Consider the following 24,729-nt stretch of genomic DNA (forward strand, 5'->3'; position numbering starts at 1 on the left):
TAGAAATGATCTGTGCCATGTCCATATGCCGCTCGCCATGTCTTTACCGCCTCGCTTTCCTTATTTGCAAAAGAGGAAACAGTTCTAAAGAATCCAAGAAATGTTTTTAGTGTCATCCCCGTCTAGGAAGTGGAGTTTGCACTTGGTGCAGGGAGAGCAGCAAGGAGGAAAACACTGTCACAGAGTGAGAGGAGACAGTGGCCAGAGATCTTTGTGCAGGAAAACATTCTCAAGGGTGAAAGTGGAGACTGGCCAGAGAGACCACTGCAGAGGAAAACATTTTCATGGAATAAGAATGGAAGTGGACAGAGAGGCCTTTGTGCTGACCTACATGTTTAGACAGGCTTATCAATACTTTCTAAAGTTTCCAGAACAGACAAATTCCTTGGGGAAGTATTTTCCTATTCTGATTTTTGACTGGCTTATTTTGATTAATTCTTTGTTCTTTATCAGAAAGCCTCCTGGTGCATAATAATCTTAGAATCTGTTTAGCAGTCAAAAGTGATGTCTGCCCCAAGGGCCAGAGCTATGACTCAGATCCCATTCTTCTGACCCAAAATTGTGTAGTAGAATAGATCAAATAGGATTAAAGAATAATAAACAAATCTATAAAAAAATAACCCATGTTATCCCAGGAGTAAACAGCCTTCCTTTCAAGGTCCCTAACAAAGCCCCATGCTTCTAGCTCCCTACCTCTTTGTGATCCATGGCCATCCTTTCCTATGACATTTCCAGTTCTAAGGAGAATCAGTTTTACCTTCTCCCTCTTTTCATGCATTAATAGTATTTTAAATACCAAGGAGGCAAAATTGTAATATTTGCTCTTCTTTAAATTAATGTTTCCAGGTACACAGGAGTTGTGAGAGGGGTTCCATCTTGATGATCTTCAAGCTGGCTGACTTCTACCTAGCTACCTAACTGTCACTTTCAGTCCATGCATAGCTTGTACGATCATTGTCCTTACTATGTACTTAGGGCCATACATTTCCGCCTCAGTTTCCTTCTATGCCAAAGAGCTTAGGAAACAGAAATTGGTAAAGGAAAATGGGTTTAGTCACAATTTGTCCAAAGCAGGGAAAGAAAGAATTCTAATTTTCTCCCTTAATGCCTGTGGCCATCTTACAAGTTGTAGAAAGCCTTTATACAAGAGCTAGAAATTTATAGATTTAACTGTAACACATGTTAGTCAGTCCTTTCCCAGGAGCAAAGGGATCCGGGACCCAGGTTGCCTCCATTGTCTCTGCTCTTGCTTGCAAATATAATCCAAGTCAGAGAGGAGGAAAATGGGGTCTTAAAGACCCTCTGCTCTTGAAAGTGAAAAGAGCCTCCAGGAGCTTTGTGGAATGTAAGATCCCCTCATTCCAGGTCTCACATAGTTCTTGGCTCTAGGTTCATTCTTTTGTTAGGTGTATAATAGATGTAATTGGGAATTTTTCTTTGGGTGTTGGCTTGAACTTCCCTTGCACGCCTCTTAAACACACTGTGATTGGTAGTGTTAATTGTCAACTTTGCAGAATCTAGAGTTGTTTAGAGGCCAGGCCTTTGGACATACCTATGGGAAATTATTGACTATTCAATTGAGGCAAAAAAAAAAAAAACCCACCCACTGTGGGTAGTGCCATCCCCTAGTTGGGGTCCTGAGCTGCGTAGTGGACAAAGGAAGCGGAGTGACTTTCACTTGTTGTCCATGCTTCTTGGCTGTGGATACAGTGTGACCAGTGCCCTCAAGCTCCTGTGGCTGTAGCTTTCCCATTGTGATGGCTGAAATCTAGAATGATGAGCCACAATGGACTCTTTCTACCTTAATTTACTTTTATCAGAGCATTTTAGCCCAGCAAGATGAAAAGAAACTAAGTTACACTGTCCTGAGGTACTGTCCACAACATAGACGAACACATCTTGTCTTTTCACAATGCCAGAGTTTATCAAACAATAAGTTCACAAGGTGTAATAGTTTCATTGGCAGCGATTTGCCAGATTTCCCCATTTTATTGATAGCCCTTGCCAAGGCAAATGCAGATTATCACACTCTAGTTATAGTAACCATCAGTTCTCACATTTCATTTCATATAATAAATCTCTCTCCCTTGCCCTATTCTCTCTCTCCTCCCGTGTGTTGTGTGTGTGTGTGTGTGTGTGTGTGTGTGTGTGTGTGTGTGTGTGTGTGTGTGTGTGTGTGTGTAGGTTACACAATTCCATATTGGAGGGAATCTCTTAAGACACAGGATGTTAAAGGAAAGTTAAGCCTTCCAGCCTACAGGAAAGCTAGGCAAGCTCAAGAAGTGAAAAAGTCAAAGGTTTCAGGAAGTCCCTGAAACTGACTAGATACAGTCTACCCCTTTCTCCCAAGCACACATAAGCAGTAAGAACTTCTGAGAGACATTCTCAGATCAGCCAAGCCACTTAAAAGCAGGACCATCTGAGCTGCCTAGAAGAGACTCAGACTGGTCAAGCTTCCTGGAAGAGGCTCAGACCAACTGAGCTACCTGGAAAAGGAACTTTCCAACTTTTTGAACAGCTTAAAGTCATGCAGTGAACTTCGGTGTTCCAGCTTTTGCTAGTCATCACCCATCTAGGGTGGGTCTTTGGTGATGCAGCTGTCTTTGAATCATTTCTGCTCCTGTAAGTAACTCCAGGAAAAGTCGTTGGTTCACCAAGCTGGATTTTGGTGTTGTTCTTACTTTGATCTGTTGTTGGTTCCCTGTCTGGGGTGAGTTGGCATTTCTCCACATCTTCCCAGGAACAGTGTCACACACAACACAAACCTAGTAGAATCTACTAAGTAATGGGGTTGTGGCCAGGGAAGCTACAAGGATGTACAAGACACTGCATAAACCTGAGTTTCAGTATCAGTAGCACAAACAGAAAAAAAAAAACAACCTATTCAATATTGACAAATTAAAGGTCTTGCTTGAGTAGAAACTTACACTGCAGCTTCCTCAAACTGCTTATAATTGTGAGGTCCCTCCTGGTGCCTCTTCATGTCCTTTGCCTAGAATCTTCCACAGTTTATCTGTGTTCAGCACTCACTAGTTCTCAAATACTCACAGCAAATACTTCTCTAACACAGTATTGACTCTCATCTCTTTCCTCCAAAAGCTGGTCGATCTGACACAGTTGTGGATGCTTGGGTTCCCTTAAATACCTTCTCCCCACTTACTTACTACATAGCATTAGTATTTGGGGTATGCCTTCTTTTACATTTTGTGAATTGCTTCTGGGTATGATGATGATGATGATGATGATGATGATGATGATGATGATTTCATATCCCACATTTCATAGCACATGAACTTGGAATGAACATTAAATTTTTAGTGAATGAATGAATAAATAAATAAGATGAGTTGCATGTTTAGATGCTAGAGAATGACATATGGGAACTCTGCTTGGCTTTCAATTTCCTGGGAATTTTCCATTCCTCTTATAGAGAATTGGAGGTGAACAAATCTACTGACCCTGAGCAGCCCTGGCTCAGAATCAAAGGGAACCATCTGGAAGGCTGATTTCAACAATAGGAAGTGGCTAATCACACATTTATCTCTTTCATGTTATCTGGTTACTGAGATTGCTTCCAAATTTATTCCCAAGGCGCTCTCTCTCTCTCTCTCTCTCTCTCTCTCTCTCTCTCTCTCTCTCTCTCTCTCTCTCTCTCTCTCTCTCTGTGTGTGTGTGTGTGTGTGTGTGTGTGTATGTGTGCAAGTTACTTGCCTGCTTTAAAGGCCTGTGTGATGTTTCAATTCATACAGCAATCAGCACAAGGTCTAACATTCCAGGGTATTGTACATTTTCACTATTTACCATTTGCACAATTTAACATTTAACAAATGCACAAATCAAACCATGATTACTGTTACGTAGCATAACCTTATCAGTTGGGAGTTTTTTTATTAGAATGAGATTTACAAATCTTGTCAAAATACTGGGGGAGCTATATGAAAATAAATCATGAACACAGAACGAATTTTGAGAAAATGCATACTTTATGTGAATATGCCAAAAGAAGAACAGTGCCATAAAATAACATGTTTTTATCATTTTATGCTTAAAATAAAAACAATTGTCTTATTATGTGCATGATATACTGTTCCCCCTTGGAAAGTCTAAGAGAATCAACTGGAAACCAAAAACATCAGCAGAACAGGTTTGTAAGGCAGTCAGAGAAATAATTTGAAATGAATAATTGTCCTAGGAAGGAACAGTAAACTTAAAAATGGTAAGATTCCATTAGGAGTGATAAGAAATGTATATGCTTTCTAAGAAGAATTCGAAAGGGCTTTGCGTGCACCCCCTGAGGAGCTGTGGACTGGACCAACACAATTTCCCCTTTCTAGTCTGAAGAGTCCCCGGGCTCTTCTTCAGATTCTGGTCCACGTCTGGAGATGTCTATAAAGCAGAGAGCGCTGAAGGGTAATGGTGAGTCTTTTGTGGTATCAATGCCCACCCCCAGTGACACACCTCCTCCAACAAGGCTACACTTGCCTATCCTTCCCAAACAGTTCCACCAACTGGCGATGAAGTGCTCAAGCATATGAGGCCGTGGGGGCCATTCCCACTCAAACACCACAGATAGTGACACTGATGCCACCTTTATTGCTGCCACAAAGATCACTCAGTTGCTCTAATAGAGTCCCAATAGTTCCTGCAACTCCTAGCACCCCTGTACCCCTCTTACCTCTGGAAACCACTAATCTGTTGCCTAATCACATAATGTCATTTCAAGAATGATATATAAATGGAATCCCGCAGTATTTTGAGGCTGAATTGAAATCTAGTCTTCCCGGGGTCTGTTTTATTTCAATGAACACAATTATCTTCGGTTCCATTCATTTTCCTGTGAATATCATAATATTGATCTTCTTTATTACTAACAAGGACTCCACTATGTGTACTTATCAAATTTTCTTTATCCGTTATCTGATTCCATGCCTTGGCTATTGGGAATAGAGTAAGGATCAGCACGAACATGCCAGCATCTCTGTGGTTTGCGACATAGCATCCTCCGGGTACACTGTTCAGTAATGGCAGAGCTAGGTCATGTGGTAGTTCCGTTTTCAGCTCTTTGAGGATCCTCCCTATTGATTACAGCTCCCCATTGATTAAATTCCCATCAACAGTGTATAAGAGTTCCTCTTCCCTCACGCTTGCCAGCATTTGAGGTTGTCTTGATGATGGCTATTCTGTGGAACTCTGTGGGTTTAATTAGCACTTCCCTGGTTACTAAGGATATTGGGCAATTTTCCAATTATTTATGGTCCATTTGTATTTCTTCTTTCTGTTCCACTAATTAGCCCATTTATTGATTGGATGGTATTTTGGGTATTTGATTTTAGGGTTTCCTCATAGATCCAAATGCTATTTCCCTGTCCTTTGTACATTTGTCAGTGGTTTCTTTCCAGGTCTCTTGGCTCTCTCTTCATCTATTGATTTTTTTTCCTTTGCTGTGAAGAAGCTTTGGAATTCCATGCATTTGTCAGTTCTGTGAGATTTGCTGCTTCTGGAGTCCTTTTGATGAAGTCCTTGCTTGTTCCTTTAAGAGTGTTCTCTGTTTTCATCTGGCTGTTTCAGAGTTTCATGTCTTACATGACCATGCCTGACCTGTTTTAAATTGGTTTTTTGTCGGGGGTGAAGAGATGTGGATCTAGTCATTCCTTTAAGTGTGGGCATCTGTTTTCTTGGCACCATTATGAATGCTGTTGAACTTGAAAAGTGCATCTATCAATATTTTCCCCTGCACTTTAGACTTTTGCCTTCCTGTCTTCCAAGGATTTTATCATATGTTCACTCTAAAAGCGTTTTAGCCTTGCATTTATATTGACATCCGTGCCATATTTTACTTTTGAGGTGTGAGACTTACGTCTGGTTAATTGTTTTATCTGTGTGTACTGAGTTTCTCCACACTACTTCCTGGAGATGCAATGCGTTCCTCATTGGATCATTTTGTACTTGCCGGATGTGTTAGGACCCGTTTCTGAGATGCTCTCTGGTTCATCAGACACACAGTGTCAACCCCTGTAGCTATGTGGAAAGTCTTGAAACTGCTTGTGCTCATTCTCCTGTATCAAAATCACTGTAGCTACTAGTTCTTCATCTTTCCATACAAAATGTAGAATAATGCTATCTTCATGCACAAAGAATCCTGCTCTAATTTCCGTAGGCACTGCATTGTATCTGCACATCCACTTGGTAAAAACTTGACATTTTCATTATATTGAAACTTCAAATTTATGAACACAAAGTTTGCTTAGGTCTTTGGGGGTTTTTTTTTCAGCATTTGTAATATCTCATATATAAGTTCTGCATGTGTTTTGCGTAATTTACACATATGTGTTTTGTTTGTGAGCCACTGTGAGTAATTATTACTGCATTTTTAATTTCACCCATGTGTTCATTGCTAATCTATGGAAATGCAATCAACTTTTGTTTGTTTTCCTTATGTACTAGTTTTATTTAAGCCACTTGTCAGCTTTAAGAGAGGTTCTGGTTTTGATATATGTTAGAACCTTCTACAAAAATATCCATTAGCCTGGGATGATTTCCAATATCAAGTAAGTCTAACATCCCTGAAATAAGTCTTACTGGTTCATGATGTGAAATTTATCTTATATATTGTTAATATGTTATTGAGAATTTTTGTGTCTGCATTTCTGAGATATAGTAGCCTGTAAGGAATTTTTTTTTTTTTTTTTTTTTTTTGAGACAGGGTTTCTCTGTGTAGTTTTGGTGCCTGTCCTGGATCTCCCTCTGTAGACCAGGCTGGCCTCAAACTCATAGAGGTCCACCTGGCTCTGCCTCCTGTATGCTGGGATTAAAGGCGTGTGCCACCGCTGCCCATTGCCTATAAGGACTTTTACTTTTAATTTGTATTTTATTCGTTTTTTTCTTTCTTTCTCTTTCATTGTTTGTGGAAATAGAAGCTTTCAAAACTACAAATTCAATTTCCCTAACAACAGAGCTATACAAATGACTTACTACTATGTATATCATGGTGGTGTGTAGTGTTTGAGGACCTGGTCTGCTGCTTTTTTTTTTTTTTCTCTGTGTAGCTTTGCACCTTTCCTGGAACTCACTCTGTAGCCCAGGCTGGCCTCAAACTCACAGATATTCACCTGCCTCTGCCTCCTGAGTGCTGGGATTAAAGGCGTGCACCACCACCACCCAGAGTGGTCTGTTTCTTTTGAGATGTCAAACATATAGACTTGTAAATAGTGTTAGTTATCCATGTCTACAGGGTCTGTTTCATTCCTGACAGGAATAATTTGTATTATCTCTTCTTTATTTTAGTTTATTTAAAGCCTTACCAATTTTATTTAATTTTTCAACCCACTGGGGCATCTTACCAGAGTCTTACAGGAATATTAATCACTTTTACATCAGTGTGACAAAATGGCTGAGAAAATCAACTTATAGCAGAAACAGTTTATTTTAACGAGTGGTCTCAGAGGTTTTGGTCCACATTACTTGGCTTTTGTTCAGAGCCTGTGGAGACAGAGCGCCATGGTGAAAAGCATGCTGTGGATCAAAGCCTTGTGGAACATGGAATCAAAGACAGGGAAACAGCTCCAACCAGGCTCCGCCCAGTAGTTCCACCAACCGGGAAGCAAGCCTCATCACATGAGGCTTTGGGGAACATCTCCCATCTAAACCATAAGATCTGCCCCTCACTTGGCTTCTGTTGAGGTGACAAGGATTGGAACACAGGGCTGTGCCTGTTTTTTGTTTTGTTTGTTTGTTTAAGCATGTAGGAGGAGGAGTTGAGCACTGTTATCTAAAATGTCCTAGCCTGCCGGGCCATCATCTCCCCATCCTTTGGCTAAGGAGAACGCTTCTCATTGGCTGTTTTGTTTGTCTGTCTGGAGAATACCAGGGTTAAGTGTTCTGTCTGGGCATGATCTAACTTCATCTTTGACATCACGCTAACTCACAAAGGTTACCTGAGCACGCCCCAGCTTTTGAGTTCTGGAATATGTCCTCTTTTGTTGTCCTCTTTTGGTTTATTTTCACTTTTTAAATAATTTTTTTTAAAAAATAAAATCACTTCACTCTGATTAATGCACAAACGTCACACAGCTGACATAAGGAAGCCTCTCAAACACTTGCCCAGTGCCAAGCTCTGTACGTCTCAGGGACCTTGTCTGTAGTTAGTAGGCTGGCCGCTCTGAAGTGGTTGAGCATCGTTTCAGGTCTTACCCTTTCACTATCAATTACATTTATATTCTCTTATCTACAGAAAAGAAAAACTATGAAAGAGGTTAAGTTAGGAAAGTAAACAGATGTAGAGCCTCTTTCATGGCCTCTGTGTCCTTCATAGGTTCTGTTTCCTTCGTCACCCAATGTCACCCTCTCTAGGTCTCCTTTCTAAATGCCATATCCTTGTTTACAGCTATTTATTTATGTGTATACATTACAGCTATGATGTGCACATGAGAGAAAATATGCGGTGTTATTTTCTTCCACCTGACTTAATAAACTTTCTAGATCCAACCATTTTCCTACAAATTCTACTTTTCTTTACAGATGAATACTATTCTGTGTAACATGAATCTTAAAAGGTCTTATTAATAAAATCAAACCTAGAGCCAAGTATTGGGGTGAATGCTGGAAGATCATAGAAGCAGAACAAGCCACAGCCACCTCACCTTGCCGATTCCTCAGCTGATCCTGTTTCCTCAGACTGGAAGCTTGAGTCCTCATCCAAAATTATCTCAGCTGAACTGTTGCTCAAAAGCCTGAAAGCTTAACCAGCTATAGTTCCTCATCCTCATGCCTTAAGTACCTTTCTGCTTTCTGCCATTACTTCCTGGGATTAAAGGCATGAGTCACCATGCCTGGCTGTTTCCAGTGTGGCCTTGAACTCACAGATATCCAGGCGGATCTCTGCCTCCGGAATGCTAGGATTAAAGGCGTCTGTTACCACTGCCTAACCTCCATGTTTAATATTGTGGCTGTTCTGTTCTCTGACCCCAGATAAGTTTATTAGAGTGCACAATATTTTGGGGAACACAATACCACCAAATTCTGTTTTGTACAAATACCACACTGTCATTCTCCATTCATCTGCTGATAGATGTCTAGGTTGGTTCCATTCCTTGCCATAGTAAATAGAACAGTGATAATCACAGATGTGCAAATATCTCTTTATTAGGATGCAGAGTTCTTTGGGTATATGCCCAGATGTGGAACAGTTACGTCATATGGAACTCCCTATTCATTTCCATAATGGTGTATTAATTTGCTCTGCCATCAGAAGTGAATAAGTATTCCTCTGCCCTCACATTCTCTACTACATTTGTGATCAGGTTTCTTGATGATGGCCATTCTGAGAAGGGGAGGTGGCATCTCAAAGTAGTTTTAGTTTGCATTTCCCTCATAACTAAGGATGTTGAGCACTTTCAAGCATAGTCATTGACCATTTCTATTTCTTCCTTCAAATTTTTTCTGTTCATTTCCTTAGCCATTTCTCTGGTGTTTAATTTCTGCACTTCTCTGTAAATTCTGGATATTAGTCCTCTGTCTGAGGTGTGGCTGCTAAAGCTGTCTGTGTGCTCTGCTGGGTCGCTGGGTGTTCTGTTTGTTTTGTCTGTGCAGAAACGTTATTTTCATGTGGTCCCATCTATTGATACTTGGTGCTGACCCCACTGCCTTAAAAAGTTTCCCGTGGCTTGTCATCCACTGAGGTGCTTTCGTCCTGCACAGGGACGGGGCACAGATGGAATGCTGTACTTTATCCCCGATATCCATTACACTTTTTCATCCATTTTGAGGGTCTCACAATATTAGTTTGCAGCTTTGCTCACCCATGCAGGAGTAATGGGGGAAAAAACAGCTTTCTAATTAGTTACATAACTTAGCATCAGAAATATCCAAGCCGTCAGTAATTTGGGGAATTTTCCTTTCTTCCACACCCTACTTTAGTGGGTAAAATGGGAGAAAGATAACGATGTAGAGAAATCTCATGTGTTGAAAGCACTGCGCTTGCCAAAGTAAAGTACTTGCAACTTTATTTACACAAATGTCATTTGGAAGACATGTCAGATGTTTTCATATAGACGTCTAAAGAAAAGAAAACCATTACATAATGACTTACTTCAAGAGCGGCAAACCAGACCACACAGTCAGGCCCATTCATTCCATCCCATAGAGACCACGAAGAAAGTCCTTTAAGTCTGTTCATTGACTCCTTCAGTTGTTTGTGGATTATTTCTTAGGTCCTCTGGCAGATAAGATTGTTGCCCAGTACTTGCTAAGATAGCTTACTTTGAAATGAGGCTGGAATTGACAGTAACAAGTCAGAATAGGTATCACCACCAAGAATAATGAGTTACACAATTCTGTGTGCACTCATGCATATACACTGTATTCACACATGCTCAAGTTCACATGTGTGAGTGTGGACAGGTATGTGTCCCAGTGCACATGATGAGATCAGTGAACAGTCTTGGGCCTTGTTCCTACCCTTACACCTCATTTACAACAGGGATGTTTCGTTGGACGACCCTGGCCCAAGTTCAACCACAAGTTCTGTCTCTGCCTCCCATTTCATAGTCACAACAATGAACTACTGACAATTTTTAAAACTGTTGATACCCAGGGAAAGAGCTCAGTAGGTAAAGTGCTTGTCTTGCAAGCATGAGGTCCTGAATTCAATCCCCAGAGCCCATGAAAAATGCCAGGCATGTTGGTACACACTTATAATCCCAGTTCTGGAGAAAAAGAGAAAGAGGGATCCCTGGGGCTCACAGGACAGATGGTCTACCTTCACTGGTGAGCTCCATGCCAGGGAGAGACACTGTCTCAAATGAGATTGATGGAATTACTCAAGATGACATCCAAAGTTATCCTCTGGCTTATTCTCTCTCTCTCTCTCTCTCTCTCTCTCTCTCTCTCTCTCTCTCTCTCTCTCTCTCACACACACACACACACACACACACACACACACACACACTTAAAAAAAACTATTGTCAGGTGTGGTAGTGCATCCTCTAATCCCAACATTTGGGAGGGAGAGGCAGGTGGATCTCTGTGAGTTTGAGACCAGCTTGGGCTATGTAGTTAGTTGTAGGCCAGCCAAGGCTGTATAATTAAATAAAAAAAATCAAGTAACAAAAATCGGTTAATATCCAGTAAAAAAAAAAAAAAAGGAGTGCAAGAAGCCACTTACCTGTAGCCCTGGAATAAGGAGACACAATAGTTCACCTTTAATGACTCATGAGTTTTTAAAAAAAAAAAAAAAAAAAAAAAAAAAAGCTAATATTTTTGAGCTGGAAAGGTGTGTGTGTGTGTGTGTGTGTGTGTGTGTGTGTGTGTGTGTGTTCCTGTCTGTCTGCCTTCCTGCCTGCAAGCCTGCCTGCCTGTCGGTCTCTCTGTCTGTCTGTCTTTCTATCTATGCAATTCTTAATATATGACAATTTCCATACCAAGGCATCCTTTGAGGGCTTGGGTTGGTTGGTTTGTTTGTTTGACAGTTTCAGTAATACATCATTCTCCTGGCAGATTGAACAGGTGCTTCCTATCGCAAGTGGGGTAGCCTGCAGTTAAGGCACCATTTGCTGTTAAGGCACCCCACAGGGTTCAAATTCACAATTTTGTTTAAATACTCTGGACTCTAGCCAAATGAACTGACCAACCGAGGGAGAGTGGCGGGACACTTACACATTCCAAAAGAGCACTGATGTGTAAGACTTCGGGGTCACTTAATTCACTGACACAATCGTAATGGATCAGAGTCACCGAATGGAAATGGAGTCCCTCTGTGTACAATTAGATCTTGTTCTTGTGAAAGCATCAGCTCATCACCGGAGAAGGTGGTTCTTTCCGACAGCAATGAGGTCTGTGCTCAAAATCCTGCACAACTTCCTGCAGGAACAGATTCTGTATTCAGATCAAATGTGTAAGGTTGGGAAGATATGTGATGTTGTTTTAACATCACATTTGATGCCCTTCCTCAGTAGAGCAGAGTGAAGGCTTCTGCATGGCACAACTCCACGGGCTGCCATTACACTCTACGAGAATGGGCACCCCTGGCATCCTGTACCACCAGATGCATCTCATGCAATCTCTCAGAAACTACGCTCCTTAAAATTATTCACTAGCCTTTAGAGATGAGTCATGCAAGGATCGAGGCTTCCAATATCCATCATGATTTTAAAAGTTAATCTTAGAGCATGCGTAAAGAAGAACTTGATAGAGTGGCAGTCCTTGTATGTTGTGTGTTACATAGACACATAATACATCCTGGGTAGAGTATGTCGATATTTGATGGGCCTGATATTAGAGAGCACAGAGGCCTCTCTTTCTACAGATTCCAAAATAGTTGACAAATAGTTGACATATGAATCTACTTCAGCCAAAGGAATTCACTGTCAGCTGAAGAAAGATCTGATGTTTGTACATGAGAACAAGACTCACACTTCCAGTAATAGTAGCTACTAACCACCAACATATTTCTGAAAAGAGAAAGTGTTTATTTTAACAACAAAGAGAGAAGTTAAGAAAAATATTTTGTTTACTTCCAGGAGCATTGCGTTTTAAACAGAAAACAAAACAAAACCATATACCTCTAGCAAGCCTTGAAAAATTTGCTCAAACTGCAGATTTATTTCATCTTTTCAACTTTGCTTAGTTTGGGATGAGGATGTGTTTCTCCCTTGAAAGTCCAGGAAGCTGATTACACCTCTCCCCCTAGGATTGTGTAATGCCTCTAAATAGTTCTCCTGAAGTCTGTTTCCCATCATCACTGTGAATTTCACAATGTGTTTCCAAATGTGCTTTTAGATATTTTTATCCCAAGTACTATTCTCCAATATTGTAAACCATTGTATTCAAGGAGGCTTGGCAAATACTAATGTAGGGTTAGTTTCTTCTCTAGTTATATTATTTTTTATGTCAAATATCAAATCTGCATTCAGAATCTGACTGCCCTTTGTGAAGACTTCTTCAGATTGCTTTTTCCTATTCTATTTATGGAATCTTCACATATTACTTTTGGAAAGACCTTAGACATCATTAGCTGTAACTTCCTAACGTTACAGAAATAGAAAAAGAAAAATCATATTCCAGCACCCCATAGCTTGTGAATGGCGAGATTGTGAGTCGATTATCTTGCTTCTAAGTCTAACATCTTTTCATTTCAGCCCATTGTTGCCCTTCATATTTTAGTGTGGTCTCCACCTAGGCCCACCCTCTGGCAGATGCTGTTTTCTCTTGCCCTCCTCTGATTGGATGACTGCTGATGGAGTCAGTGGGATAGACAGCTGTGGGATCCAGTGAATTGGAGAAGTCTGTGAACTTACCAAAGTGTGCTGCCCACTTGAAGAAAGAGACAACTAAGTTGTTACACATGCTGGAAGCAGAGTGCAGGGGATGGTGATGTGTTGTGGGACTCAGAAGAGAAGGGGCAGAATTGTCAAAAGAGCTGGGGAGACTTTGAAGAATAAGTGAGAGTCTTAGAGGATGCAGGAAGTTCACTTAGAGAAAGGGAAACATGCAAAGACAAGCTAAGTGGAGAACAAGAAAGAGAAAGAAATGGGAGGGGCAAATTTACCAAGTGCTGAAGTATCTGTTGATTACAACACACTCATGAGATGAGAAGAACACCCCACAACACGCATGGTTGGGAAATGATGAGCTGGGGAGCTGATTCAAAATTTACTGAGTGGTGGATGGAGAAATGGCTCCCTCACGAAAAGTACTGGCTGCTCTTCCAGAGGATCTGGGTTTGATTCCCAGAATCTAAATGTCAGCTCACAGCTATCTGTCACTCCAGTTCTGGGGTATCCAATGCCCTCTTCTAGACTCCAGGAGCACCAGGCATACACACAGTGTGCATTCGTGCATAAGCAAAACACCTACATATAAAAATAAAATAAATTTTAAGATACTTAAAAAACATTAATTAATATTTGACTCCTTTATTTGAAGGAGAGAGGAGAGAGAGGAGGGAGGGAGGGGGGAGGGAGGGAGGGAGAGAATATTTGTGTAGATACTCGTGTATACGTGAAGTGTATATGTAGTGCCAATGGAGGCCAGAGGTTGGTGTCTGGTGCCCTTTCACTGTCTGCTCTCAACTTTTATTTTTCTTTGAACTTGGAGCTCCCTGATTCAGCTAGCCTGGCTGACCAGCAGACTCCAGTGACCTGCCTGTCTCCACACACCCCAGCACAGGGATTACAGATGTGTACTTCCGTGTCTGGATATTTTGTACACAGATGATTAACAGTGTGAACTCTGGTCCTCAGCCTCACACAGGAAGCTCTTTACTAAGGCCCCATCTCCCCGACTTGGGAACTATAAGTCCATGGCTACTGTCTAATTGGTTGGATGTGTCTTGAGAACTTAACAAAGCCTTTCTCTGTGTACATTTGCATCGTCATCAATGCTGTACAATAATCAATAGTGCCTAGTGTACATTCTTGGTTATATTTAGTTGGAACACCTTTAGAAATGAACTCATTAAAAAGAACACACCCTGTGAGACTTATAGTGAATTCCCTCAGTTTACCCTATAGAAACATTACAAGTTGTTTGTCCCTCAGGAGAAAGCCCTTTCTTCACACACCTGTCCACAGGAGGTGCTAACATCATTTGAGATGTTGCCAAGTTAAAAGGTAGCCATTCATTTTCACTTCATTCTTCAGCAATAAACCATTTGCCCTGTGACTGTCGGCCACACACATTTCTTCCTCAGGAAAAGCTTACTTCTTCATCACTTTATTGGCACACTCATCTCTGTCTTGTGTTTTTACGAGTTCCACCCCGATTCTTCTATCTCCTCCCTTCTCCCCATCTCTACAGGGACTTGCTATGTAGCCCAGGGTAGCCGCAAACTCGCAATCTTTCTATCTCAGCCTCCTCAGGGCCAGGATTGAAGGTGTATGTCACAGCACCAGACTGTTCTTCACATAGTTTTATTTCTCCTTGACATGGTAATTTGTTTCCTTCACCAGGACGTTCTAAAGCTTTTTTACATATGTTTTAACAGCATGCTATTTTCAAACTGTAAGTCTGACATATTTCAGGTTTCTGTCTTATCCACAGGGTTAAATTAACTGCCTGTTTGTGATAACCGATCTGTTTGGCTTTGCCTCTCCTTCATTTGTGGACTTTGGTATTTCAGTCTTCCTTATTATTTCTTCTCTCTTTTTTGGTTCCCATTTGGTTCAGATTTCTTTGTATTTTTCTCTCTGCTGGCTTGGAAGTCATACATTCTTTCCCCATTCATAGTTACACAAGTCTTTTTATGAACAAATTGGATCCTGCCTTTTCTTTCCATTTTATCATTGGTTTATATGGAATGGATTGCTTTCTTCCTCTTATCTACCCATTTCTCTCATCTCTTAAATCTTTCTTCTTTATATTATGCAGAATTATTTTCTCTCTTATGTATTTTCTTGAGACAAGGGAGTTTTACTTGATATTTGTTTCAATTTTCACAATTATTTTAGTGTGATACTAGAATGTTACTACATGTTCCAAAAGTAATTTCTCATTCTCAAACAGTTTAGTTAACACTATTTTCCACAATTTTGTGTTCCTGATTTTAATTTCCTTCCTAGCCAATGAAATACATCTTTTTTTTCTAAAGTCACGCATATCACCCATGCACATGCCCAGTGACTTCCTTTGTTCTTGCCCGGTGTTATGACTATTTGGATTCATAATATCCTTTTACATAACTATCTTCCTTGTACACAGCTATCTACCTTAATCCATGCTGGCATTTGTTTTTGCACTGGAGAATTGATGTACCTGCTTGATTCTCATCACTGTCTTCTTGATTTTTCTCATAAACTTGTGGTATGTTTCCTTCCTGTGGGTGTGACTGTTATTAATTTCAGTTGGATACTGCTGTGCACCTTCCAGGCTCAGCCTTGATATCGTAACAATGGCTACGGCTGTGCCTGCTCAGCTCTGCTGTCCTGCATTTCTGTTGCATGTCAGTTATCCCCAGTGGCAAGGTTCATTCTGCAGTTGTAATTTACTGCTCTTGTGTATGACTGACTTTATCTCCATCTCGCTCTCCTGTCAATGCTGACTTCCCTGCAAAGGAGACCTTGTTGTCTTGCACTAACCTGAGGTTGCTGATCCTCAGCGTTGGAGTGAAGATATGTCTGGTATAATGTGTAATTCAACAGCATTTCACTACTTACGAACAAAATGCTGTGAAGTAATAGTCCCTTCCCTTATGCCCAACTGTTTTTCATAGGCCAAGAGCAGTATTAGTATTTTTCAATGTCTCCCTCATTTTTAAAGTTTTAAATGGATTCAGGGCTAGAATTTTCTAGCAGTACCACAGGAGTTTGATGGTCTTTTTTTAATGAGATGAATTTTAGAGCCATGGCTGTTTTCCTAATAGCTGCATTGTATTATGATTCTTACTTTTGATGTGATTACTTCATGCTTTGGGCTTGGAAATACACGCTCCTTGGTTGTGGTTTTTCTCAATAATCAAACCCACCTCGTGGCTGTGCTTCATTTAATTGCTCAGCTGAGTGCCGCCAAGTCCCCTTTGTTATTGAATGTCTTATTCTCGAGCTGTTTCACAGATGGGCAGCCCCAAAGGGCTGAAGCTACAAATTCAAAGTCACACACTGTCAGTACAGAGGGGTGACTGAAGCAAGGTCAATTAGATTCTGCTTTTCATCTTCTCTCCCTGGGAGCCTGAAGAAGCGGGATCTTTCACTACTTTTTCTTCAAAAGACCTTTTCCCATCAGTTGCGGTTTTCCTGTAGCCCTTCACTTTCTCCTCACCCCTTGTCAAGTGATTCTGACAGAAATGATGGGGTGCTTTTGCACATCCGCACTGAGGGGGCTTGGGGACCTTGGGGTGGAGGTGGAGTGGCCGCACAGAACAGGGGAGATGAAATGCAGATTTCCTGTGTGCTATGATTTGCGTAATCTATTGAGTGTCATTGATTCCTTGGAGTCCCTTAACATACACTGCTATATTGAGTTTTTTCAAAACTCAACTCAGGCATGGCGTAATGTCATATTTTAATAACAGAAACTAGTTGTAGGCCAGAAAGGCTTTCATACCTGCACATAACAAACAAAATATGTCAGCCTTTAGGGGGTTTTGTAGCTGCTTTTGGAGCTGAAGAGATGGTTCAGTGGTTAAGAGCATTAGCTGTTCTTCCAAAGGACCTGAGTTTGACTCCCAGCATCCCACACAGCAACGGACAGCTATCTATAACTCTGGATCCAGAGGATCTGATGCCCTCTTCTGGCCTCTGTGGATACTGCATGCTCATGGTGCACATATAAAACTACAGGCAATACACACACATAAAACAAAAATACAATAAATCTTTTTTAAAAGTTTCTTTTTTGCTTGAATTATATAATAATTATTTCTACGAAGAATGATAATCTCTACCCCATTATTTTCAACATTTTTCTAAGTTTCTATGGACATTACACATAAATGAATATCTCTGGCTGCTTGTCTGCCCACAGCTTGCCCATCGGGGACATATAAGCCTGAAGCTTCTCCAGGAGGAATCAGCACGTGCATCCCATGTCCCGATGAAAACCACACCTCTCCACCCGGAAGCACATCCCCTGAAGACTGTGTGTGCAGAGAGGGGTACCGCACATTTGGTCAGACCTGTCAGGGTAAGCCACCCACTGCCAACAAACAGGAAATAAAAAGCTGACCTTGAGCTCTGTGATGCAGAGAGCGGTGGATGCACCAGACTCATTTAGGATAGTCTCCAACATCCCTGTCTTTGGTCACACTGCAGTGGGGGTGGGGGCGGGTCGTTTGCTTGTGTTACATAGCATTTATCAGCACTCACATAGGCATCCTGCTCTGGAGAAAGGATCCGAGATCCTAGGAGAAATGTGATTGCAGAAAGCATGGATTAGTACTTAGAAATGAAGAATGCTACAACTTCAGCAATGAATTTGAACAGCAAATAAGCTTGTCTTGGCCCTGGTAGTGCTCAAATTCATTTTTTAAAATAAGTCTGTTTCATAAATGTTTTTCCATCATGTCAAAAGTAGAAAATATTAACATAGTATATAACACATGATAAAAGCTGTGTCATTTTCCCGAGTACTGGGATTAAAGATGTGTGCTACCACACTTGGCTTTTTATTTCTTTATTATTTTATTCTACCTTAATTAACAGAGAAAATTTCTAATGATCTATGAAAGTCAAGAACTAGGGACATAGCTTGGTGGTACAGCATATACTTAGCACACATGAGGTCCTGGGGTGCAGCACCAAAGCGGGGGCGGGGCGGGGGGAGCCTAGGAAAGCTTACATTTATCTATACCAGTATCAAAATAAAGCCCTTTGAAGTTTGAAGTGTTCCGCCTATGTTACATTTTAATTGATAATAAATACCCACGCGGAGTCATATGTAGGGGTTCTTCTTCCAAACACACTTAGAAATCAGATGGGTCAAATGGGAGCACTGTGGGGAATTAAGATCTGTAAATACAGATGTATATATGGAGACAGACAGACAGACCAGTAGACACACGGCATGCTTTGTTAAATAAACTGAAACAACACAGTTCCATGGACAAAATCTGACTGTGCTCTTTGCTTTTCTCTCTGTTAGTTGTCCACTGCCCTGCCCTGAAGCCTCCTGAAAATGGGTTTTTTATACAAAACACTTGCAGAAACCACTTCAATGCAGCCTGTGGGGTCCGATGTCGCCCTGGTTTTGACCTTGTGGGAAGCAGCATTCATTTGTGTCAGCCCAATGGTTTGTGGTCTGGGACAGAGAGCTTCTGCAGAGGTATGCAGTCTGGCCAGGTCATGTCGTTTCTTGGTTGTCTTGCCCGACTTTAGAGTCTCTAATGGGCCAGTCAGTTATTTGCTCATATGCCTAAGAAAGTGAAAATTGGAGGAAGGTTGAGAACTGCTAAGTTTGACTGACCTCATCATTGCAAACTATGCCACTCATATTCCTCTGATAAACAAACAAAGAAAAGGTCTCTCTAGAGTAGTGGTTCTCAACCTCCTAATGCCATGACTCCTTAATACAGTTCCTCATGTTGTGATAACCCCCCAAAACATAAAATTATTTTCATTGCTACTTCATAACTATAATTTTGCTACTGTTATAAATTGTAATATAAATGTAAATATCTGATATGCAGGATATCTGATTTGTGACTCCAAAGGGGTCGTGACCTGCAGGTTGAGAACTGCTGGTCTAGAGGTAAACAGGCAGGTCACTCCAACTTCAATAGTCAAGGTGAGGTAACAAGAACATCAGGACCAGTGACAACTTTGGGGATCATCAGAGTGAGGGCTAAATTCCTACCACAAGACAGGGCTTGAGTCATGCCATAATCCTTTAATGGGAGCATCTCAACTCAAATGTCTCCAGCTCTAGAAAGTGGAGAATTTATTATGGTGAGATTCCAAGGATCCAAGTCAAGCTGGTGAGAAAGAGAATGGGAACAGCAGTCGGGGTCATGGCTTCCATACCAAGACAGAGCAGTGTGTGAGATCCCCCCATTTGGCTGTCTCCATTACCTGAGTTCCTAGTTCTTACGACTGCATAGCCCTGACCTCCGGAGGCTTCACAAGGCAGGCAGGAGGAGGTTTTCCAAGGAAAGAGAAGAGCAAATCAAGGACTTGAGGACCTCCCTCCAACTACCTGGCCCCCAAAGCTACTCTGTCTAGAGTACTAGAGTTGGGACATAGGTATATGTAAAAAAAGTAGTAATTGGATTTTCTGGAGTTCAGACTTACTTGGACATCTTGGTGTGTTGATTTGTTTGTTACTGAAACTGGCAGCCTTACTGTATCCATTGTCAGCACCCTGTGCTGAGGACTTAACTTCAAGACTTCATCATTTCACCCAGATCACTGGGTAAAGGGTGCTGCCTCCAGGGATCTCAGTGCTTCTATGCCCATAGGGAATGCTCACTGACTTGCATTCCAAGAGCATTTGAACATTCCACAGACATCCATTGTCTGTGTTTATTAGCCACTAAAATTGAACCCAGTAGCAAATAGGAAATGAAGCCAATCCAGTCTTTATCATGTAGCCTGCCAGAAGTCAAGGACAAACTATGGCCAGCGTGATGAACAAAAATGGCCGACAAGGAAGCGTGCAAAGTTGAACAGTGGAGCCTCCAAGGCAATGGCAGCAATCAAGGAAGACTAGGATCCCAAAGAATTGAGGGGAACTCTAAGAGCAATGAGAATCCTTAGAGCAAGGAGGGGGAATCACAGCTATCTGCACCATAAACACATACTTCAAAGCCAAATGAATTAGCTGGAAAATGTAACCTGGGAAAGCCCCTTGAAAGTAGAGGATGATTTCGAAGATAACAGAATTCTGAAGAACATGAATTGACAGGAGAGCAGACACTAGACGTGTCCCTCTCTTGTTAGGAATTCAGAGAGCGGCTGGAGATGTGGAGTAATGGTAACAGAAGGTCAAAGAATATAACCCCATGGTGAAATCTTGAAAATAAATATGCACAACCAAAGCCTTTAAATCTAGTTTACCATCAGTTAGTGAATGCCAGAAGAAAATATTAAAAACAGATTGATGTCTGGAAATAATCTTAGTGACATTTCTGAACACCCCAGAAAAACACAGAACAGCATCGGCTTTCTAGTTACAAATAGCATTACCTCCAAGAGTCTCCGACTAGCCTGAGGCTGTTTACTGGGCATTCAAAATGTCTAAAGAATTTATTTCTAAGATTCTGAGAGAAAAGACTTAGACTATTGACTTCCAGTCTCAAGCCACTGTTGAGGTGTAAAGGCAAAGGATGGACGCTTTCTGTCAAGCAGTAAAACCCACACATCCTTACTAACATAATTGTTCTGACCACATCCGAAACATTTTCCTTGAAATCACCAAATGAGGCCACCTGTTCTGTGTGCAGTGTCTACTCATTCCTCCAAATAGTGGACAGTGAAGAAGGCAGACATTTTAACTTTTCCACGCCTGACTTTTCAAAGGAGAAAAGTGGAGTGGACAGTCCACTGTCCTTCAGAGAAAGGTCTTGACTTTGCCTCCCTGCCTTCCATAATCTACACCCAAACTTTCTGTCCTACACTGAAACAGCTGTAAACATCCATAGCACCTCCCTGAAAGCTGTCCGTTTGCAAGCCTTGTGTTATGCCTTTGATCTTCATCCGCATAAGCCCTCCTGTCAAGCTCTTCAGTCGGAGAGGCCTGGGCCTGGACTGTTTGCTGCAGTCTTCCATCCAGCCCTGATGCTGTGACAGGGCCACTCAGGGAAGCATGTGTGCTGTTGGGTTAGGAACTTGTTTTGGAGGTCAAACCCTACACAATTTTGAAAGGAAACTGAAAACAGAAAGCCCAGGAGTCAGAGAGTCCCTCATGAGTCAATCTAGGCCTATAGAGCTTTCAAAGTGGAAACCACCACACTCAGACACATTCTGGGGAGTCTAGAGCCTTGTCCTCTGTGCAGCTGTGCCCCTGTGGCTCCACAGCTGGAAGTGAACGTGGGCCACCATTGGTCACCAGGGTTATCAGTGAGGATGTGGAGGCAAGTAGGGACACATAGGAAGGCACTGGTTCTCCCCGCATTTGTCAATCACTGAACCTGACTACAGTGACCCCTGCCACACTTCTGCCTCCCAAAGCAAGTGCAGGCTTCTCTTTTGAGCAAGCCTGACTTGAGACCACCATGGGGATTCTGGCCAACTTATTTCTTTGTTGACCAACCTGTTACAATACAGGCTACCACAGCCATCCACATTGTTGATTAGCTGCTTGACTGTTAGTACAGCACTGTTAATATAGACTTAATATAGAATTTTTTTCCTCCCCAGTGTCCTGAGTTATAACTCTGGCAAATGAAATTTCAATTTGACAGAGATGCATATTGATAAACATACATTGTACGATAAGCATATAAGCAGAGACCTGAATGGATCTCCTTTATGTGCTTCAGTTGCTATTCTAATATAGGCATAATAACATTAATTACAAGAGGGAAGACTTGACAAGACTATGGATTGTATGAGGCTTTTTTGGGGGGGCCACCAATCACCTCCCAATTCATGACATGGAGACTTAATATTAGTTATGAATGCTTATCTTATGCTCATTTCTTGCTAGCTCTTATAACTTCACATGTTTCTCTTCATCTACATTTTGCCTTGGAGCTTTTAACCTTTTCTCTCTGTATGTCCTACTTTTCCTGCTTCTTCCATGTCTGGCTGCCTGGTGGCTGCCTGTCTATCTAGAACAAGGGAAAGCGCCCTCTTTTTCTCCCTCGTTTTCACCTCCTTTTTCTCTCTCAAGCCTAGGTTCCTCCTTCTACTTATCTCTCTGCCTGGCAGTCCCACACATCCCTCTCCTCCATAGCTATTGGCTGTCCAGGTTTATTAGACCAATCAGATGCCTTGGGCAAGCAAGATAAAAACAAATACAACATATCTTTACATAATTAAATAAATGCAGCACAAACAATTGTGATACATCCTTACATCATTAACAAAGGCAGCAGAAGCAAACATAACATACCTTTACATAGTTAAAGTAAATATTCTGAGTCTTTGCCCAGCAAAACAACATTCCACAACAATGGAATTGTCCTAAAATCCCACAGCTTCACCACCAAAGCCACTACCTAGCTCACCTTTAAGTAGAGTTGTCCTGAATAAAGACCAGGTCCTTTCTTTCCCATATTATCAATGCCTTCTGGATTTACTTGATATCCAGTACAACAAAACATATACTTTGTCATCAACTCTAAAACGTATTTTTTCTTATTTTTGTGTCTGTAAAACTGGACTGCACCTTAGAACCAGCAGCAGTAAACAGCTTCATGGGCACGAGTGTGGCTTTAGTAGTGGCTCATAAACAATGGTGTATATGGGACTCTGAGATGCTTCCATTGGGCAAGGCTGGCTTCCGTTCCTGGGGGTTAGTACGGTGAAGTAGTTTACAGGTATAGCTTAAATGACAGAGAATACTTTTAATTATAACATAGTTTTAGTAAAAATCTAAGATTGAGTCAGGAAAGAATGACTAGTGGAAATTAGATCCTAGGTTCCTTGTATTTTACATGTTTTATGCTACACTGTCAATATTATGTCATGTTGAATGATGATTGACAGGCTTCAGTCTTGTTTCTCTTAGTGGAGCACTTATTCCCCTTCATAAAGCACTTACAGCCATTTCTAATTTTCTTTGAATTATGTGCTTCATTCTAAACCACTAAGGGAGTCTTGAGTGATGCCTCAATAACAATTAACTAAAACCCAGCAGCACAGTAAATGAACTCCTGGGATACTAGTGTTTCTCCTGAGAAATGGTTTCAACAGCATGGTGGCTTCATTGAACATCAGATTTGCTCTATTTCCAGTAATAGACAGAATCACAATTTGGAGACTGACAAGAAATATATATCTGAAAAAAATCCAATTCATGTTTAAGATGAAATCCACAGCCCATTTGTAGGTCTGTCATCATCTATATATAGATTGTTCTCTTTTGCAGGACTGGGTTCCTGCCTATATTTTTCAGTTTTACTCATTTTTTTCTAAATTATTAGCTGTTGTATAATCTATCAATAACAATTGTATACATTATGGAGTAGAATAATTTAATACATGTATACAATGTGACATGGTCAAATTAGGGTAAGTTGCTGTTTTCTTCATCAACCATATTTGGAATTCTTTGAGACAAATATAAGTTGAGAAACAAAATAACTATAAGTTTAATCTGTAATTAAATGTGTACCAATGAAGAATGGTGGTCAATACTCACTCTTGAATGAAGTGCATAAAATGTTTAAGAAATGGCTGTGTTTGCTTTTTTTTCCCTGTGGAGCAATGAATGTTTATTAAAGCCAACATTTGAGAAGCAATACAGTTTGCATCTGCAACACCAACTCTAATGTGCTATGAGTACCCTTGAGAGATGTTACAGACCCACTTCATCTTAGCTCTGGAAAGCTCTGATTTGTTTTTTGAGATTTTTTTTTAGCTGAAGCTAAAAGTAATTGTCTGATATTATTTTCCATTTTATATATCTAAATCATAGGAATTTATCTCACTTACCTTTTAAGACAACCCAGCAGTCGACATGACACTGTGTGTGATGGACACATTCAATAACAGTCCTATGTGGCAGGCAGAATATTTTGATAAGTATTTTATTAATAGTTGACTTCAGCCCAAATTGTCCCAGAGATAGCAGAGGACATGGTTTCATATTTATCCTCTCATTTAATTCTTGAATTTCCTCTATGGAGTAATAAATCTGAAATTTATATTTAATTCACTTAATATTTATGCTCTGCCAACTGATGTAATTTGAATGAGTTCCCACAGAATAAAGTCACTTCAGTAGAACGCTCGCTTGAGTATTTTGCATGAGCTTTCCTTCCTATTCTTTTAAAGTTTTCAAAATAAACAGATACACATTCTTGCTATAAAAACCTTGCTCGTGCACGAAAGTACACTTGGAGTCCTCACAATATTCTTGATCTCCAAACACTGTGCTGCGGATTCTTTAGGGATCGCTATGCACTCTTCTGGCCTTCAGCGCTGTCAGTATTGTCTGCAGTCCAACGGGACTTAGCTCTTCCTTATGTAGGGCCTTTTTGTTTGTTTGTTATTCAGTATCTTTCCCTAGAGAACTGGTAAAGGGGACAAACGGATGCTGCTTAGAAAGAATTTGACATGTGTATAGCTCCTGGTATCCAAGCTTAATTACCAATACCTTGGAGTTTAAGGTTTTCCTCTTGTCTAATAGGAAGACAGT

The 24,729-nt window shown here is 40.9% G+C and overlaps 1 protein-coding gene across 1 annotated transcript in view; it reads left to right on the forward strand.

The window, feature by feature from the left end:
- The window catches only part of Svep1 (sushi, von Willebrand factor type A, EGF and pentraxin domain containing 1), a 177,029-nt gene that overhangs the window by 43,515 nt on the left and 108,785 nt on the right, over positions 1-24,729 (forward strand). Inside the window, 2 exon segments of the mRNA XM_028857786.2 lie at positions 17,455-17,613; positions 18,571-18,750. Coding sequence (XP_028713619.1) covers positions 17,455-17,613; positions 18,571-18,750 — 339 coding nt within the window.

Source organism: Peromyscus leucopus, chromosome 2 (genome assembly GCF_004664715.2).
Source record: "Peromyscus leucopus breed LL Stock chromosome 2, UCI_PerLeu_2.1, whole genome shotgun sequence".
In the NCBI taxonomy this organism is placed as follows: Eukaryota; Metazoa; Chordata; class Mammalia; order Rodentia; family Cricetidae; genus Peromyscus; species Peromyscus leucopus.